The sequence below is a fragment of the Erpetoichthys calabaricus genome, chromosome 14 (assembly GCF_900747795.2).
Source record: "Erpetoichthys calabaricus chromosome 14, fErpCal1.3, whole genome shotgun sequence".
Taxonomy (NCBI): Eukaryota; Metazoa; Chordata; class Cladistia; order Polypteriformes; family Polypteridae; genus Erpetoichthys; species Erpetoichthys calabaricus.
The window spans coordinates 33112146-33132041 of NC_041407.2; the positions used below are offsets into that span (position 1 = coordinate 33112146).

At 39.4% G+C, this 19896-nt stretch overlaps 1 protein-coding gene across 1 annotated transcript in view; it reads left to right on the forward strand.

The window, feature by feature from the left end:
• Positions 1–545: 545 nt before the first annotated feature.
• The window catches only part of notum1a (notum, palmitoleoyl-protein carboxylesterase a), a 67513-nt gene continuing 48162 nt past the window's right edge, over positions 546–19896 (forward strand). Inside the window, exon 1 of the mRNA XM_028819352.2 lies at positions 546–1257. Within this exon, the coding sequence (XP_028675185.1) occupies positions 887–1257 (371 nt within the window). The 5' untranslated portion in view covers positions 546–886. The remainder of the gene's footprint in view (positions 1258–19896) is intronic.

Sequence of the window (19896 nt, forward strand, 5' to 3'; positions counted from 1 at the left end):
CTGCATTTAAAGTCTAATGTTTCGGTCAGGTTATAAATATAAATCTGTTAGCACGAAATAAAAATAATAAATGGTGATTTTTATTTGTCTATTTTTTATTTGGTAGCAGATACTGTATGCATTCATGAAAGAGCGAACAGCAAGAACCTTTCGTACTAAGATACTATAGCCTGGAGTAGCTTGGTCTGACTTGCTCTCTTTTCTGAGCACAGCGCCTCACAGCAGTGTACTTTTAGCCTGTGACGTTTGTAAATTTCAAAGGAGTATTTATCGCTTTGTAAACCTTTGCGGATTGGGAAATAAGTTTCCCGAGCCAAGAAAAACCAACACATTTACTTAAAATTTCTGAGATCAAAAGGCGTAGCGCGTGGGCATCTCTCTTATTAAAATTGGAGGGGAGGAAAAAACACCCTCCGCAGTCTAACCCCGCCTCCCGACCAACCCTTTCTCCCCATTGGCCAGGCTGTGAAGAGACGGGGAAATGTTTGAATAAAAATCGCGAGTCTTATACTAAAAACATTATTAATTTAAGAGACGTAGCTGGTAGAGGGAGCGGGGCGAATGACGTTTAATATCCGTTAAAGCAAGACTATTAGAGTATTTAATTTAGTTATTTATAATTTAGTCAATGATAACATATCTCTCAGTTCAAATCTGCTAACAATAATGAATTTATTCTCTGCATTTCTCTTGCAATGAAAGTATCATTGTATTTTTTTTCAACATCAGAAGAGAGAAAACTTTAAACTTCGCCTGATTTTACTCCAAAAAGTTAAGAAGCTTGTTATTGTCTCTCATTTTCTTTCAGCTTCTACCTTACTTTGATCCAACCTCTCTCAAAGTCTATACAATTACAGACAGAAAGAAAAAAGTGGTCGTCAAAAAGATGAGTTATAGCGCTTGCAGGCAGAAGAACCTGAGCGTCATGAGGCTTTTGCAGCCCGTTTTCTTCTTGGTGTTGCTCCAGCTGGGATCAGCGGAAGCACGGAAAGGATGGAGGGGCGGACGTGGGAGCAGCAGCCAGCCACGCCGGGCACAGCAGCCTCTTTCCAACCGGGACAGGGGAGACGCCGGGGTAGAGGAAAGTTTCTCTTTGGATTTCACGCCCGTCGAAGGCAACATGGATAATTTTATGACCCAGGTAAAAAATCTGGCACAGTCTCTTTATCCCTGTTCTGCTCAAAAACTGGACGATGACATGAAGCTTCATTTCTTGGAAAACACATCAGTTACCTGTAATGACGGGACGCCAGCTGGGTGAGTACGTTATTAAGGATATGAATAACGAACTAACTATAGAGTGTGATGTTACCAGATGCATTGAACTTAAGAGTGTGAGTTAATGATCTCTTTGAAACTGTCATTATTACCGGTGATGTTAAAACGAGTCTGTGCTATAGATGGTTTAGTGTAATTAAAAAAATATGTTTAGATGATTTTGTACTCACGCGTTAAAGGTATAGTATTTCAGAGTATCCAAAAAATTCTGCTTGCAACATTTGCACCTGTCTTCTGTCGACAGTCTGGGGCGGTATTTCTTTGTAAACATTATCTAAATTAGATCGCTTAGTACAGTACAGTGTCATACCTCAGATAACTTTTGAGGTCATTTTTAGATCATACTGGATGCTACTTATGGACGGTCCTATTGATGCATGGCATTAAAATTGTCAGCTTCCAAATAATCAGATACTACTATGGTAATCTACAAATTAGATTATTATTCCAACACTGTTTAACCCGATATACTCTGCGTCTAGTATTAACTCCATTACAAAACACCTATTTGTTTAAGCTATACAGTTTGTTTTTGGTCCTTGGTCATTGGTTGAAACTGCCCCGGGCTAAAGTGCAGATTTCAGTCTTCACTGTAATATGGTGTAAAAGTTAATAAAACATGAATGTTAATATTTTTTCGCACCTGCTACCTATGTAAACAAATAAAGGGCACCAAAACCTAACTCGGCTGTTACAAGTGTCTAAAATATTTAAAGTACACACAGTTCCACAAAAAACTGAAATGTAAACACAGCGCGTATTTGATTAGTTAAAACCACGAACGAGCTGCTGTCCAGGTTCCGCGCGGAGCTTCTTCTATTACCTGCTGCAGCGGAATCCGGCTGCCCGTCATAAAACCTTTCGCTTAGTCGCAGCGCACTTGATAAAGCGAGCCTCATTTAGATACTGAGGTTTTCTAGTAAGCGACGGGAGCTCACGCCGGCCACACTTCTTCTTCTTCTGACCTTCTAAAGAGTATGAAAGCTTGTGAGTAAAACAAGAGTATCTTTTTTGTCAAGTGGAGGGCACATCTAGTTTCGGATAAATAGGCAGCCAAGCATCAGTACTTGTAGTATACAACACACTACAGACGAAACTCAGAACCAGTTGGGACTCGTCTGTGGTTAGGTGGGCTTTGGTGCGTAACTTTAGTGCAGCGCCACGATGGTGCTCATCCCTGAACTGCCGGCTAGTCGCTGAGAAAACAGATCCAAAACAGATGCTGGCCTGATCTCTTGCACATGAAAGGGATCACAGTCCCGCAGCGCTTTTGAAGGCAAAATGTTTCTAACTTGAAAAAAGTGCCTTAATAATAGACTGGAAAGAACGTCGAGGCGAAGGCACGGCGCCTCTATTTCTTTTCGTGCGTGCGCCATATCGGCACTTTAAATTAGATCCGCAACAAATGACACACGTCAGTGAAGATCAAACTCATTTTTGGAGTTCATGATGTCTTTGCCTAGTAGTGGTTGCTCGGCACTGGCGCGCCTCTCTATGTCTACTGTAGCTGGAAGGATCTTAAAAATCGCACGATTCAAACTGAGCGACGGTTATACAGTTTGATCCTCCTCAGTACATGAACTGCAGGTTGCGCTCGGGTGGTAATAGGGTTGTTTGTTTTGGCTTAAGTCTTGTCACTGTTTTTGGAGGGAATCGCTATGGTTAGTTTTAACGGTCTGGGCAGCACGGTGGAGCAGAGTCCGCCGTCCATTAATCAAACGTCACATATTGCGCCCGTATTTTGTCCATATGGACTGTGAGCGTCCCCCCGTGTGTGTGTAGGTTCCCCCAGTAACTTCCGTGTTTTCTACCAAGACTGTTAACTGCCTTATGTCCAGTCCCGCTCACTTGGCCCCGAGTCCCCAACCCGTCCAATTTCAACTGGACTTATCTTTATCTGACAATGGATTTAACTTTAACTGGAGTATAAATAACTCCAGAATAATTAATTGAATTCTTATTACCCATTTCAGCTGACATGTTTATCACTGTTTTTATTCAATCAGTGTAAAGAAATTTATGCTATATTATGATAAATACATTTGTTTAATGGACACATTAATAATTGCCTAATAATAACATATATTTTATATATAAAGTTATATTCTCTGACACAGTTAGTTATTTGTTACTCCCTTACTGCTTCACTGACCTGAGATCAATTCCCAGATTGTGTGGACCACTGTCATTATGGGGTCCGCAAATCACCCCATTCTCTTTTTTTCTTCTGAGTACTCTAATTGTTCTCCCACATTGCACAGACACTGAAAAAAGTCTTATTTTTAGGGTGCCTTTCTGTGATACAATCACCTCATTTCCTTTCTTGTTAACATCTGGGGCACAGACAGGTTAGATGATTTGCTCTGGATCAAAGTAATAAACTGAGTCAGAATGGATTATTAAAGTGGGAAAAGTAGGTCTTTCTACTGTATAAGTATGCTTGTAATTTTTCAGTTATATTAACAGTATATTTGCCCATATTATTTTATATTCTAACTTTTTTCTTTAGTATAAACACAATAATGAAGATTAGGTTTTCCTTTGCCTCTTTATCTCAAAGTACATTTTCATACATGTGACTGTAGCCATGTATAAATAAATTGTTAGTTGGAAAAAAAGTACATTTGGACTAATATAAGCAGGTCATAAGGCTTAGCACATTAACTTTAAACAGGGGCTATAGTGTGCAACTTTTAATTAACAAGAAGCTAACATAATAAATAATAGTGGTATAATTGCACAAAATAATAATTTGGTGTATCAAAGGTTTCGTTTGGCTATCTGTTCTTAATTTTATATGAAGATCTCTGCAGAATATATTAGATAATGTTTTGTTTTTCCTTTATTACTGTAACCGTATGTCATACTGTACTGGGAAACATCATTCTGCTTTGTTTCTGTCCAATATCACATACTGGCATTTCAGAAATGCCTCCCTGAGAAGTGCAGTCATCAGCTTTACAGTTTAAGGGTTTAGCTGTGAAGAAGAAGAATAGAAAATGGACTGGTAAATATTTTTGAAGTTACATCCTGATTACTTTAAAGAGTAAGAGAGAGAGAGAGAGAAAGGAAGGGTTGTTATCCATGTTATATACTGTAAAAGGGACCTGGGCATAGGTCTAAGAGGGCTAACAATAGCTGTGATACGACTGACAAAAGGTCGAAGTCCTAAGGAAAAAATCATCCTCTACATTTTCCTGGTATAGTTTTATTTTTGGATACTTACCCTTCAGTGTTGGAGAAAATCCCCGCCCACAGTGCTGCATGTGCTCACTTTACGATAGGCACCCATTGTTATTTTAAGGTGCTATTAACTAATTCATGTGTCAGATATTTTTGAAACAGTGACTTTTGTTATTGACTGCCTTTAGATTTTAGGACAAACTTGTAAATCAGTAAATCACAAATGTTACAGTATTTTAACAATTGAACAGTGTAGATTACACATTCATGACATTATCAACTTTCACACTCAGACAAGCACTTTGGTAATTTAACTGTGCCCATGATATCTTAGAATTGCCACATCAATGGGTGGTAGATCATATAGATACATCCTGGACACTTTAGCTAATTTTATGGTGATGAACAGAAAGACGGGCGTGTTTTATTATCAGTGTAATTAAAAGAGTTGCTGATGATTCATGTTTTGCCAAAAACAATAATAACTGCTATCAGTTTCCTTATGTGCTAACTAACATGGAGGATCTGGTTCAAAGTTCAGTCCCTCAGCTCTTTGGTCTGCTTTTTCAAATGCCTTTTCTTAATAAAGGCAATATCCTATCTGGAGGGTTCCACACTATAAGTTAGAAATACTTGGTCATTCTTGTGACTTGTCTTGGGACTCCATAGTGTAGTCTTTTATATTTGAAGAGGACATCTCGAGTCATATTTTATTTAGGCTACATATCTTTTCAAGGTGTGTTGGAATAATCTGTGAAATTTCATCTTTCACTCTGCATGTGGAACATAGTCAACGGGAATACCTTAACTGAGGCTGTTGTGGCATTCTGTTCACTAATTCATTTCAGTGTTTGCTTTCATGGACACAACAAGCCAATAATCAAAGTAATATTGTTCTGGCTGTTAGTTTTAACTAGTCACCTTACTTCTTTGGATTTGGTATTAGAGTTGCCAGAGCATAGTGGTGCAGATGAAATGTACAGACCTATTGCAATGTAGTCTAATTGACAAAAGTGTAATCAGTAACAAAATATAATTTAGGCATGTGCTGCACAACTTAAAAGAGTGCTGAAAAAAAGTGATTATAAAAATCACAGTAATTTCCTTCATTTCATATGTTTGTAATTATACTTTTGATATAATCAATGTACAAGGAATGACTCCTTTGTCTTACCTGCTTGTAATGGCTGTCGGGCCTGTTGTTGTTCCTTTAATTACTGGTAAACCATCTTTAATGATTCAGAAGCTGGACCAGAATGTGTGGTCATTTAACCCCTGGCTCTCTCTGATGAACAGGACAGTGGTCTGCATCACTTCTACCCTGCTTTATGAAGTATGAGTGCAGAATAATAACTTCAGCCATTAAAGCACTGTGCAGAGATCAGTGTGCAACGTGACAGATGAAATTTTAAGCAGAACATTAGAAATGAACAGGAAGTTGAAAGCTTGCTGGGATCAGTCTGTTCCAGCAATGGGCAAAAGCTAGAAATATGAAACCCATTATCATGCTTAAAAGACTGTTGCATTGTGGCTGCCAGTTCATTGCAGTGATTCTTTTTTAATGTATTTTTAAGCTGGTAGCTAAGCACACAGACTCATTCTGAATTATTTCAGCTGCTGTAACCTTAAAAAGCACCCTACAGTAGCAATCTCTGAGTTTTAAGACCAACATTTGTTAAAGATTTCACTGACTACAAATGGTCAGCAGACGGTTGCCAGAGATCAAGGGCAAAGTCTTCAGTAAATGCTATTTACAAGACATTCATTCAGCTCCAAAATACCAGGGAGCTTGGCAAGAATGTAGCATTTCAAAGCAGGCGCACATATCTGGGAGTGGTTGCTTTGGACCTCTTTATAACAGCCTATTTTACTTTTCAATATATTTAAAAATGGGAAGAACTTTAGAAGCATCTTTCCTACGTGATATCTTGAGGGTTTCTGTTTTAAGTTTTTGAAGATTTGAGGGCATCTGCATTTTAAGTGGTTGCCATTTGACGCAACAGGTAACATCAAAGTGTCATTATTACTTTGTGTATAAGACAATTTTATTCAGATTCATTCATTTATTTTTGCCCTTTTTGTTAAAGACGAATTTAAAATATTAAGGTCCTTATGATGCATATTATTTCTTTAAAAGTATATGAGACAAACAAACACCAAACATAACCTGAAACCTGCCTGATCAAGTTCATGGCTACTGTGTGAATTTCCCATTGGGATTAATAAAGTATCTATCTATCTATCTATCTATCTATCTATCTATCTATCTATCTATCTATCTATCTATCTATCTATCTATCTATCTATCTATCTATCTATCTATCTATCTATCTATCTATCTATCTATCTATCGATCGATCGGGAGCCAGACCCTTCCCTGGCAGCATTACAATATCAGGTATAAAATAGGAACCGACCAGAAATAATAATCTGTCCATCATAAGGCTCAACCACATGGGGTAGTTTTAAAACTGCTAATTAACATAACACACACATCTATGGGGTGTTAGAGAAAAACTGGAGTATCAGCAGAAGAAACGATATAACCATTGGGGGAACATGCAAAATCCCAAAACACAATTACTGGGCCTGCAGGATGCTGTATTCTGAGGCAGTAGAGGTATTTACTACAACCTTCCCCACATACAGTAGGTAGTGGCTTAGCTGAGGTAAATATCAGTCCATTCATCCATACAGACATCAGTATATCCATTCTGTTTATATAATGTGTTGTTGTAGATGAGACACCAGTGGTGTGTTCTTATTGTATTTGTCATACCAGGCTAATTTAGAGTCACAGGCCAGTTGAACAGAACATCTCAGGGTATTAACAGGAATTATTGCAAGGACAATCTAACAAGGAGAATCTCCAGACATCACAAAGAAATAATCAGGAATGGAGCCTGTTTTAAATGTCTTTGAGGTGGTGGTACTACCTGTTGGATCTTCCCCATGTTGACATACTCTGTATATTACTCAACATTCTGTTGTTTTGCCACCAGAGGCTTTTGTGAGCCTAAAGTTTGATTAAGCAGAGGACATAAACGAATAGGCTATTCCAAATTTTAAGGTACATATCCCTAGCAAAATGTAGGTTAAAGACAGTATGTAATTTTGTTTCAGTTTTCTTCTGTATAATGAAAGATTCATGGATATTTTGACTCCTGTAATATTTCCTATTCATAAGGAGGGAATTAATTCCAATCATAATCATGACTAATTTAACTCATTCAGTTAAATAAGTTATCCTAATGGAAGAGGAAGCACCTTAAACATCTGAGCCTAGGGAGAGTACTGCCTATTTGAGGAGAGGTGGAAATGCCTGGACTGTAGTGCAGCTCAGGAAAAAAACTTAATGCTCTGCATATTCATTAAAGTTATATTTGATTTTTGGTAAATTGCATAACGAGCTGAAAATACTATCCACATAATCAATGCATATAAACAGCTAGTCATTCTGACATTGGTCATATAAATGGATCCCCATAAGTGGTGGATTGATGTAGCAGCTTATTTCCAAAGTCTTGATCCTTTTACAGTGGCATGCAAAATTATTCAATCCCCTTGAAAGTCATTATAATTTTCTGCATGACATAAGATCTGTATTCATATTTATCCATTCATTATTTTTCCAAAGTCAAAATAAACTATTTTTGGCAATGTTTAAAGGAAGAAGGAAACTGAAAGTTAGTGTTTGCATAAGTATTTAAACTTCTGTGCTTTGAAAGCTCCAGGGTTACACAAATGACAGTCACAAATGACACAAAGGTAACAGTCATTTGACCATGATTAAACTTAATTAGGTACTACTTATGACTTCTTTATACCTCTCTGGATATAAAAAGCACCCTTTGTAAGGGCCATAGTCTTTGTTGGACAATCTCTGCAAAAATGAAGACAAATGAGTATTCTGCTGATGTGAACAACAAAGTCATTGAAATACGCAAGGCAGGAAATGACTACAAAAAATATCAAAGCGTTTGAAGACTCCTGTTAAACCCCGCTGGATCCATCATCAGAAAGTGGAAGGTTCATCACAGCACCCAGACTTTTACTAGAACAGGCCGACCTTCAAAACTAAACATCACAGCAAAACTTTGAGTGGTGAGGGAGGCTACTAAAAATCCAGCCGTCACTTTAAGAAGTCTCTGATGTTGTTTGGGTGAAACTGGAGGAGTGAAGGTGCCTGAGTCTATAATATCAAGAGCTCTCCATAAAACTGGCCTCTACAGGAGGGTAGCAAAGAAAGAAGCCATTCCACATAAAAGCACGTATGGCATTTGCTACAAAGCATGAAAAAGTCCTAGTTAAGATGTGGGAGAAGGTTTTATGGTCAGATGAGACAAAAATAGAACAACTAAGGTCAAAGTGACGTATAGTTTGTGTGAGGAATTTACAGACTTGGGTGCGACTGCTGATTCTAATGTGATGTGGGAGACCTTCCATAACAAGACCCTGAAGGTTGCTGAGGGTTGTGTTGGTGCTACCAGTGTTTCCAGAAGGAGGTCTTTCATCTTGCAGGGCACCCTGGATATCATTGAGAGAAGTCACAGTGCATGGCTTGATGGCAACTCCGGTCTGTACCGGGAACAAAGAAGGATGGCAGCGTGGGCTCTGAGAGCAGATAAGGAGAGGAGGAGTTTGTTAGAGGAATCTATGAGCAAGTGACACACCATCTATGGTCTAGTGACCCACGTCCAACTTACATTATACACATCCAAATCTGTTTGTCAGAGAGGTGTTTAAACCTGATCCTCCAGCTAGGACGATGGACATCTCTGGGTCCACAGTTCTTAAGGCTGATCGTCCAACTAGCTGTGAACCACCCAGTCTCACTGAGATTGCACGGGTGGTGAATCAGCTGAGGGTAGGGAAGGCTACAGGGATCTGTGGTATCCATGGTGAACTTCTCCAGGTTGGTGGTAAGGCTGGCATTGCAAGAAATCTTTGCTTCCATTTTGGAAAATGGAACTTGTCGTCCCCTAAGGGTGATCGCCTGGATTGTGGCAACTACAGGGGAATAACACTGCTGTCGGTTCCGGGTAAGGTCCTTTCTAAAGTCATCCTCAATAGGATCCAGGATCACTTGCTCACCTACGAGCGATTGGAGCAGCCTTATTTTATTCCTTAGACGTCTGCCATCAACCGCATCCTTGTACTGAGGGTTTTCATGGAGAGCAAACACGAATATTGGCAGAGTTTCTTTGCAGCCTTTGTTGATTTGAGTAAAGCGTTCAACTCAGTTGATCAAGCCACCCTGTGCGACATCCTGAGACATCATGGGATCCCCTCAAGGTTGTTGGTGTTGGATATCATAGCTGGCCTGTACACTGGTAATGTGAGTGCTGTACAGCGTGAAGGCAGAACCTTTGTTTTTTTCCCAGTTGATTCTGGGGTTCATAAAGAGTGTGTTCTTGCTCCTACTCTGTTCAATGCTTCTATGCACTGGGTATTGAGCAAGGTCGTGGCATCCAGCAGCTGTGGGGCATCTGTTGGTGAAGAGAGATTTACTGATCTTGACTTTGCTGACGATGCTGTAATCTTCACAGAATCAATGGAGGCTCTGATCAGGGCTCTTGATAGACTGTTTACTTACCTCTGCAGTGACATTCATGTCTGTGGTGACTCTTCCTATGAAGACAGTAGAGAGCATTGGAGGTCATGAGGTTGCTAAAAAAGTGGTGTGGGGATATCTATGCAAAAGGATGAAGATCCAAGTGTTTAGAGTCCTGTTGCTTCCTGTTTTTCTATGTGGTTGTGAAACATGGACGCTATCCAGTGACCTGAGATGAAGACAGGACTCCTTCGGTACTGTGTGTCTTCAGAGAATCCTTGGGTACCACTGGTTTGACTTTGTGTTGAATGAGTGGTTGCTCATGGAGTCTCAAATGAGGCATATCATTACCTGCATTGTGAGGGAGCATCAGTTAAGGCACTGCAGCCATGTGGCATGATTCTCCGATAGTGATCCGGCTTGTAGGATCCTCTTTGCTGAGGGCCCAAGCGCCTGGACCAGCCCACGTAACACCAGGCTGCAGCAGTTAGATGTTCATTTGTGGCGGGTGGAGCTAGACCGCATGTCTGCCTAGGGGGTTGCCAACCAGGATCCAGAGCTGTTTTGTCGTGTGGTGGGTGTGACAACATGCTGTACAAGTAAATGCTCCCCGTAGAGTTGTGTACCCATGCGTTTTGGATATGGCCTTCGGTCCAATATCCCCTACCCTAAACCTGACCTGACAGAAGAGAAGTAATGACAATCCTGGCATCAGCATACTTGTGTAAGACAATGGGCCAACAAAGGAGTAGAGTTGACAAGGGTTACTGAGCCTGCTGTAGTTGTTAATATAATTGTTTGTAAACACATAATTGTTTGACATAATGATCTGGTGGTGTGAGGCATTTAATTGACTATTTTTAGTGAGGAAAATTGATTAAGATGTTGTGAATTTAAAGGTGATCTCTAGAGTAGGTTGTATATCAAAGTATAGCTTGGGTGTAGGACATCTTTTATTCAGAGACATGAAGAAAATTTGTATGAAGAAGTATGTCTCCATATTGGAAGGCGAACAGGGAAAGAGCACAAAGTAAATTTGGTAAAGCAAAGTTGATCGAGATCACTGTGAATGACAAATATCTGTGGAGTCTGTGGTTGGACAAGGTGACTGTGGAGATAGAAGGAAATGTGGTAGAATGCAGATGTAGAGGTGGCAATTAAAGAAAAAGGAGGTGCTACTATATACTGCAATTAGAAGCAAATGCAGAAGGTGACGGGGTAATATATTAATAGGCAAAGCAAAATGTTAGAAATGCAATGCGCAGGATGCAAGAAGCTAAGAGAATTTATAAGTGAGCTGCAGAATAAAGTGGAAAACAGGAATGTCTTCAGGATTGTGAAGTAGATTGGAAAAAAGAAAGGATGTAGAAGATGTTAATTACTTGAAAAATGGTGAAAGAAATATTGTGATTAATACTAATGGAATTAAGTATACATGGAAAAGCATAGGGAGAAGTTTCTGATTGAGTCGATTGAATGGGATAATGATGTTCATTATTCGAAAAGATAAAGACTAAACTGTGAGTTTTCAACAGTGGAGGTTGCTAGAGCACTGAAAAAATGTAGACTGGTAAAACAGTGACTACAACTGGGTTGGTGTCATAAATCTTCAAGGCAGTGGGAAGGTCCTGGATTTGAATGGCTGACAGACTTGAGCAGTATGATTGTGTGTGAAAAAACAATTGGAAAAAAGTGTGCTTATTCCAGTATACAAAGAAAAGGGTGATAAAGTGGAATGTGAGTCATACTGAGCCATCAAAGTTTTCATCTCTTTCAGTTCTGACAGAGCTATCCTCAGACTACTTCCTTCATAGCAAATGGGCTATTCTCCTTATTCAACACCAAGCTGAAGCTCCACGGAGTTCTGGTGGAGTGCTCTGAATTACCATAAGGTCAATATCTAGGGCTGATCTTAAAAAGAAGAAAGGTTATGATATTGACTGGTCTCAGCACACCTACTTAAAAGCCTACTGCTGAACGTATCCTGTACTGAAGATAGTGAAGGACTAAGACTATGCCTACTCTGCTTCCCTGTGACTTTGTCATGTCTGTCATGAGTTCTGCTCTGGGCCATCTGCTGTACAGTATGTAGTGGAAATATTTCTCCTTTTATCACATGGTAGTTCATCTCTTACAAGAGTTAAACACTTCGAAGATGTACTGTTTGCATTTATTTGTAACCTGTGCTTTTTTGGTTCTGGGCATCCTTATCTCAACAGATACACCAAGGACAACTTTCTATTAATAGACTTTAATCATCTACAGAAAAACATTTTAAAGTGAAAGTAAAATGATACTGAGGATGGCTTGATGTTCATTCTGTGAAATGCAAGGCCCTACATTTTTTAAATTAGTAAATGGAACATTAAGCCGTCCGTCCGTCCGTCCGTCCATCTTCAACCCTCTTAACCCAGTCTGAGAGTGAGCATCAACATCTACTTTGGGTGTAATTTAAATGCAAACCTGGAAAGGGTGCCAGTCCAACACTGGGTACACTCTCCCATATGTGACCAGTTTACAGTAGCTAGTTATCCTTATATACAGATATTTAAGAGGTGAAAGGAAAGCCAGAGTACATGGAGAAAAACCCACATAGCATGTGTAAATTCCCAATGGACAACCAGGATATGAAAATGTGTCCTACAGCTGTGACGCAGCACAGATATCCACTGTGCAACAGTGCTGCCCTGACATGATTAATGTTAGAATAAAATGGACTTTCAAGCAGCTAAACTAGATTTCATTTTCATTTTAAAGTAGCATAGAGATTATTTTGTGTGGTGGCTGCATCTTACAAACTATAATCTGTGCCCTTGTTGAACTCTGTACAAAATTACTCACTTAGGAAATACCAGATCAAAGAGATTCCTTTGAATGAGTTACAGAAGTTTATGTGTTGTGAAATTACTCATCCAGTGAGCTTGGCTGCCATGCCAAAAACTATGAAAAGTCAGAACATTGACATTAACTGTGTCATATTTTGTGGTGAAAGAGACCTTTTTCTTCAGTGTTTTGTTATAATATTTTTATATTTATCTATTTTTTACTCACTGTATACTGCCGCTTTGGCATGCCTTCAGCGTGGAGAATTATTCTCTTACTGACTTCCTCCCTCTTCTAACCCACTTATCTGATACAAGTCCTTTGGATAAGCATTTTACTATAATAATTAAATGTGCATATACTGTATGTGTATATACAGTAGTATCTTAAAGCTTTCTATGGTACAACACTTGGTTTTGTGAGATGTTGTTTCAACCCAAATTAATGAAGTGATGCCATGACTTGGGCATTCATACCCAGCCCCTTTCTTATTGTGTGTGCCTTGTTGTAAGACAAGTGGCCTGCAGTGTACATATAAACATTCTTTGCATGTGATCATTGAAGGGTGCTGCCCTTATTAAATAATACAGCATACATGTCTTTGTTTCTTTTTAAATACTGTTTTGGGGTTGGTGTTTTGGGCCATAGATTATCTTGAAAGGTGATACAGAAGTCACAGACTGACTGACTTCATGCCATCAAACCTTAGATCTATCAAGCAGTAGCATCAATCAGGACCTCTTCTGGTTCTGCTTTTAGCATGTCTGTCAGTAGAGGGAGCTGGGGAGCCTGTTTACTGTTTGGAAGAAATTGTTGACCTAGATGTCTTTGTAAAAAAATGTAGCTTGTATTTAAGTAGAGCATTTCTTTGTCATTTATTCAGTGTTTTATTTGCATGAGGGTTCAGGTTAAGAAGGCAACATATACATAAGTACGATGAAAAACAACTACATATATTACAGAATTAAAAATAATTATAGAGTCGACCTATATTTGGATAAGTAAACCCTTAATATGATTGAAAGATAATTAAATGCTTGGGTTTGCTTTTTGTCACTGATATTAAATAATAGCGACAGGGCTGCCAACTAAGATTTTCTAAAAACAAAGACATCAGAGTCTTTACAGTGATTACTACAATTAGACATTTGGACGTTATAAACGGATTTCCTTTAAATGTAATTGTGGAAGCCTTATTTCAGTAAAATTTTAGCACTCTTATCTTAAATGTACGGGAAGACTAATTTATACTTATATATGTTAGATATGGAAAGAGACTAGTTATTAAAACCTGCCAAACCACTAAGTTTTAGCATCAATGAATAAGACCATATTTGTGTCTTCTTTTAAATAAAAATAAATTTTGGTTTTAGCAGTATAACAGTATACTAAATATCTTCCAATATTAATTGTACCATGTAATGCCTGTGAATGGGAAGCACATGTACAGGATAAAGTAAAAAACATCCATGTGTCAGTTTTATACACTTTGCCCTCATCACATCATCCTGAGATTTTAAATGCAACAAAGGATGTAAGGCAAGAACCCATAAACCTCCCACCCCACCAGCAAAGGCCCTATGCTCCCTGTACAAAAAAAGTACCATGCCTTAGGGATTTATTTTGAGGAAAATGTTTTAAATATGGGAGTGTTTCATCATCTGTCATATATTTCAAGTTTAATACTACGCTTGAAATATATTTAATTACGCCTTCATATCAGAACTTGCATTTATGGCCAAATTTTGTGTCTTGTAGAGGACATACAGTGGTACTTAATTAATAAACCCAGTTAAAATGGGTTTACTATTGGCTGTGTTGTGAACAAATTTCAGAAGCGTTAAGGTGGTAAAGGCTGCCAGTATAGTAAATGAAGTCGCTAGTTGTCCCATATATTAACGCATCTTACTGAGGCAAATTGACATTCCCTGAAGCTGGTGCTCTGTTGTCGAACAGTAATGTGACTGATGAATCTATGACTGCTTGTAAGTGCGGAAGTGTATATAAAATTTAGATCCATTCTCTATTTTAATGACATTTACTTACAAGGATCACAATATTGTTTGGGGGCAGCACATAGTTTTTAGTGCTGCTGCCCCACAGCTCAAGATACATTTCCAAGAACTGTATGGTTCAGTCAAGAGGGTTTTCTGTGGGTACTGTCCTCCAGTTTTAACATACTATTTTTGTATATATATAATATAATATAATATGATAAACATAATATTTTTGTTTTGCTTGAAAGGAGCCATCAATCTCTTTTGAGGAGATATGTTCTTCACCTTTTGAACATCAAAGCCAATACCTCTCTGTACTTCTAAACAACAACAACATTTATTTATATAGCACATTTCATACAAATGATGTAGCTCAGAGTGCTTTACAGAATGAAGAAAGAAAAAAGACTAAATAAATAAGAATTAAAATTAGGGAACACTAATTAACAGTGGAAGTAAGGTCAGATGGCCAGGGAGGACAGAAAAAACTAAAAAACTCCAGACAGCTGGAGAAAAAAATAAAATCTGCAGGGGTTCCAGGCCACGAGACCACCCAGCCCTCTCTAGGCATTCTACCTAACATAAATGACCTCAATCAGTCCTCATGGTATTCGGGCTTCACATGGAAGAACTTGATGATGACGGTTATGTGGACTTCTGGCCTTCAATCCATCAATGTAAGGACTGCACGGTGCTTTGATCAGGTGGTGGTGGTGCAGATCGACACCACAGATAACCAGAAAAAGAACGGCAGAGAACGTAGGGGTTAGTACGGATTATGGAGCCACCATGAATGATAATGACAATTAATTGAATATACAGAGCATCAGGAGTAAACTAAAATGAAGCTATGAGAAAGCCATGTTAAAGTAATTTGTTTAAAAAAAAAAAAACAAAGCATGGAATTTAAATTAGAAACTAAAATAAGATTAACTAGCATTCATTTAGTCAAATTGTCAATTCTAGTTTATTCATTAAAAGTGAAATAACTCAAAGTGAAATAACTCAAAATTGATTTATAATGGAATTTTTTCACAACAGAGACAATTTTATTTGAGCATCTTTCATAAGCTGAACTTTGAATAAAATCTTTTTTTAACAAAACAAGTAAATAAAAAATATACATGGAACATTTCAAAATTATTGCTTATTCAACAATACATAAATTGATATACTGACAAAATGTAATTACTATAACCTTTTAATTTAAGCTATACAATAACATGTTAATTTGTGGTTAGAAGAAAACACTGTAATTAGTTTAACTATGAGAAACCCAGCTCTTTTGAAAGTCTCATTATGTTGAAAGAGGTCATTACAATACATGACATTCAGTATACGTTTCTTTTACCTATTTGTATTTTACATTTTTCTTTTTCAGTGGTCACTATAGTTAATTCTGTTGTCTAATCCATATTACTAAACGAGAATGGTAAACCGGATATGGACGCAGGGTCGTGCCCGTGGACGCAAAAGACATAGTGCGCAAGCGCCACACAAAGCCCCCCTCCCCATAGTGAAACGGGAGAGACTATGCACGTGCGCAGGCGCCACACAAACCCCCCCCCCACCGCAACAGAGCAAAACGGGAGAAACTAAGAACCGTCAGAGTAGGAAACAAAGTAAAACCTCATAAAGAGGATAAAGAACAGTGACAAACACATGAAGAGCAGGTTACAGAACAAAGCCCCCCTCCCCAGAGTACAATGACAGAGACTACGAACCGTCTGACATGCCGCAAGCAGGATAAAGCGAGGTCAGAAATAAAACACAGAGTAGGAAACAAAGTACAACTTCATAAAGGGATTAAAGAAACAAAGCACACACCCCACCGAAGTGAAACGGGAGAGACTACGCACGTACGCAGACACCACACAAAGCCCCCCCCCCCCCAACCCCCGCACCAGAGCAAAACGGGAGAGACTACGAACCGTCAGAGTTGAAGTAAAACGTCATAAACAGGTTAAAGAACAGGGACAAACACATAGAGAGCATGTTACAAAACAAAGCCCCCCTCCCCACAGTAAAACGAGAGAGACTACGAACCGTCTGACATGCCGCAAGCAGGATAAAGCGAGGTCAGAAATAAAACACAGAGTAGGAAACAAAGTAAAACTTCATAAAGAGATTAAAGAACAGGGACGAACACATGGAAAGCGGGTTACAGATGATGAAACCTGGAATGCAACAGCTACAATGAAACCTAGGCACTAAACACATGCACACCGACATACAGAATATAAAGGCAGAACCAACGACAGTTAAACGTCCACACCACACAGTGGATACGGACCCTGAAGGTTCAGGCGCCTACATCGGGCGTCACAAACCCCAGTAAAGTACAAAAGGCAAATGCGCCTACACAGCATGGTAAGAACCGACATAATACGGAATGCGCAGGCGTGGCCGCCATATTGTGAGTGGCACTAATGCGTAGATCTAATGAACGTGGACTCTTACAACGCGCGTCTCAAACTGCATAAGCACAGCAGGCACAGGTTCAACACGACACAGCTCGAGTGACCGAGATACAAACACACGCCTGCCTGGATATAATTAATGAACGCAAGTGCCTACAATGTGCGTCTGAAATGACGCAAACCAGGCAGAGACTCCTCCAAAAAGAAACAGCTCGACTAAACGATATACGAAGTGAAACGGGAAACACTACAGAGTCCGCAGTGCTCCACAATGCAACGCATAATACTTCGGAAAGAGCTTCGTATTAACAGTGAAGAGACCCACAGTGACACAGGCGAACGCTCCGTATTAAACATACGTCATCCTGACGCATCCAATCTATATGGCGTAGGTAAATCGCATTACAGTTATGCATTATTAACAGTACGATAAACATCACAGTATCGCAAACAAATGAAAATTATTACTTGAAAAAGGGAAAATATAATCAGGTACGTACGGGGCTCCGTGTTAACAGTGGAGAGCCCCACAATGACACGGGTGAGCTCTCCGTATTAAACGTGCGTCATCCTCACACGTGGCTACCCAGCGGGCACGGGTTCAAAACGCCGGGGGTAGGCAAGCGAAGCGAGCAGGGGGCGGAGCCCCCTTGTAACTCTAGAGCCCTAAGTATGAAAACCTGTAGTTGTTCATTGTTTGTGTGTCGCCTGTATGAGTTTTACTCCGGGCTTTCTGTTTTTTGTTTTTTTTTTTTCTCACACACCTCAGAAGTTTGGTTGCGGCTGTGTGTGATCCTAAGTTGGGCTGGAGTGATTGAGTGTGCCCTGCACTGGACTAGCACCCTGACCAGAGTTTATTTCTACCTTAAATCCAGTGCTGCACTTTCAGATTCTGATTGTTTGTTTATCTCTGCTTCTTAACTCATAGCGGTATTTCACCTGGCCTTGAGCCAAAGACGACAAGTATAAAATAACCTCAAACTCTCCTTAAAATCTCTTGATATGCCACATCAAACATTTTGAAGATACTGGCCTAGATACATACAAAATGCATCTATTTAGCTAGGTATACATGATTATGTGTACACAGTAGATTCTGTGGGGTTACATGATTTATTTCCCCTGCCTTATAATTCTGTGTGCAACTCTCTGATTGGAGAGGAATATACAAACCATTCAAATTAAAACTGAATAGAATAACAAAAGCCAAGTTGGTTATTGTCACTAGTACTTTTTCTTCAGAATAGTCATCCATTCCACTGAAATGCTGAAAATGAACATGAAAGCTGGATTTCAGCAGCAGTTACTAATATTGAGTTTGTAGATTCTTTGCATTCCCATGTGGGTCTCTCCAGGTACTTATATTTCCTGACAAATCCCAAATACATGTCTTGCCAATCAATTGGTTTCTATAAACAGAGGCTGGGATCCAGCGCATTGCTGCACCCACCACATGAAAAACCAATTGAGAAGCCCAGATTAGGACCCAAGTGCAGCCATGTGACGGGTGACACCGCAGCACCACACTAATTCAGATGGAATGGAACCAGTGTGAGGTTTTTTATGGTGACTGGAGTGCCAATTCTGCCACCAACCCCCAGGTTGGAGGGCCTGGATGCAGGTTAACGTCATACCCAACATGGAGGAATTGCAGGTTAAGGGCCTTACTCAAGGGCCCAACGAAGTGGAGTTACTTTTGGTGATTACAGGATTCGAACCCTGCGGTGGGTTGGCACCCTGCCCGGGATTGTTTCCTGCCTTGTGCCCGGTGTTGGCTGGGATTGGCTCCAGCAGACCCCCGTGACCCTGTGTTCGGATTCAGCGGGTTGGAAAATGGATGGATGGATGGATTCGAACCAGCAGCCTTCCGATTGCCAGTCCAAATCCCTAACCTCAGAGCCACCTACTATAAACAGACCAGGTATTAATGACTAAAGGGGGTAGGAGCTTTTGATTTCTGCTTAGTACACATTACTGATGGCGTTAGGCTGTGATGATGGAAAGGAAAAGAGGAGCTCTGTTAATTATAAAGAAGTGATTTCACTACCAATTAAAAACAGAAAATAAAAATAATATTGGATCTTACTGGTTACAAAGATGCACATTGATAAAGACTGCAGTTGTGAAATAAGAAGAAGACTCCTTCTAGGAAAAAAGGGCTGTGACAAATCTTGACAGGATAATGAAATCCAGAGATGTTGAACTGACAGCAACAGTCCAGATTCTTAAAGCTAGTAGCAACATATGGCTGTGAAAGTTGGTATGCTAAGAAAGCAGAGCCAAAAAATAAAAACTGAAGCTTTGAACTGTGGTGCTGGTGACGATTACAGTGCATGCCATAAACTTCTCACTAGACAAATGAATTGGTCTTTCAGATTCAAGCAAAGTAAATAACAAATGAGAATCGTCTAGATTAAAAACGACTAAAGTGATAAAGAAGACTGGCTAGGGAAGGTGCTGATACTTAGTGAAGTCAGGTGTAAAGGACAACGAGTGTGACAGAAAGCAAAATAGATTAGGGATTATGATAAAAATACAACTTGAAGAACTTGTAAATATGGCCATTTTTGGGAAAGCTTCCTATGGGTCAACAAGTGCTGCAAAATACTGAATGGAATTCATACAAATATAAACCAATTAA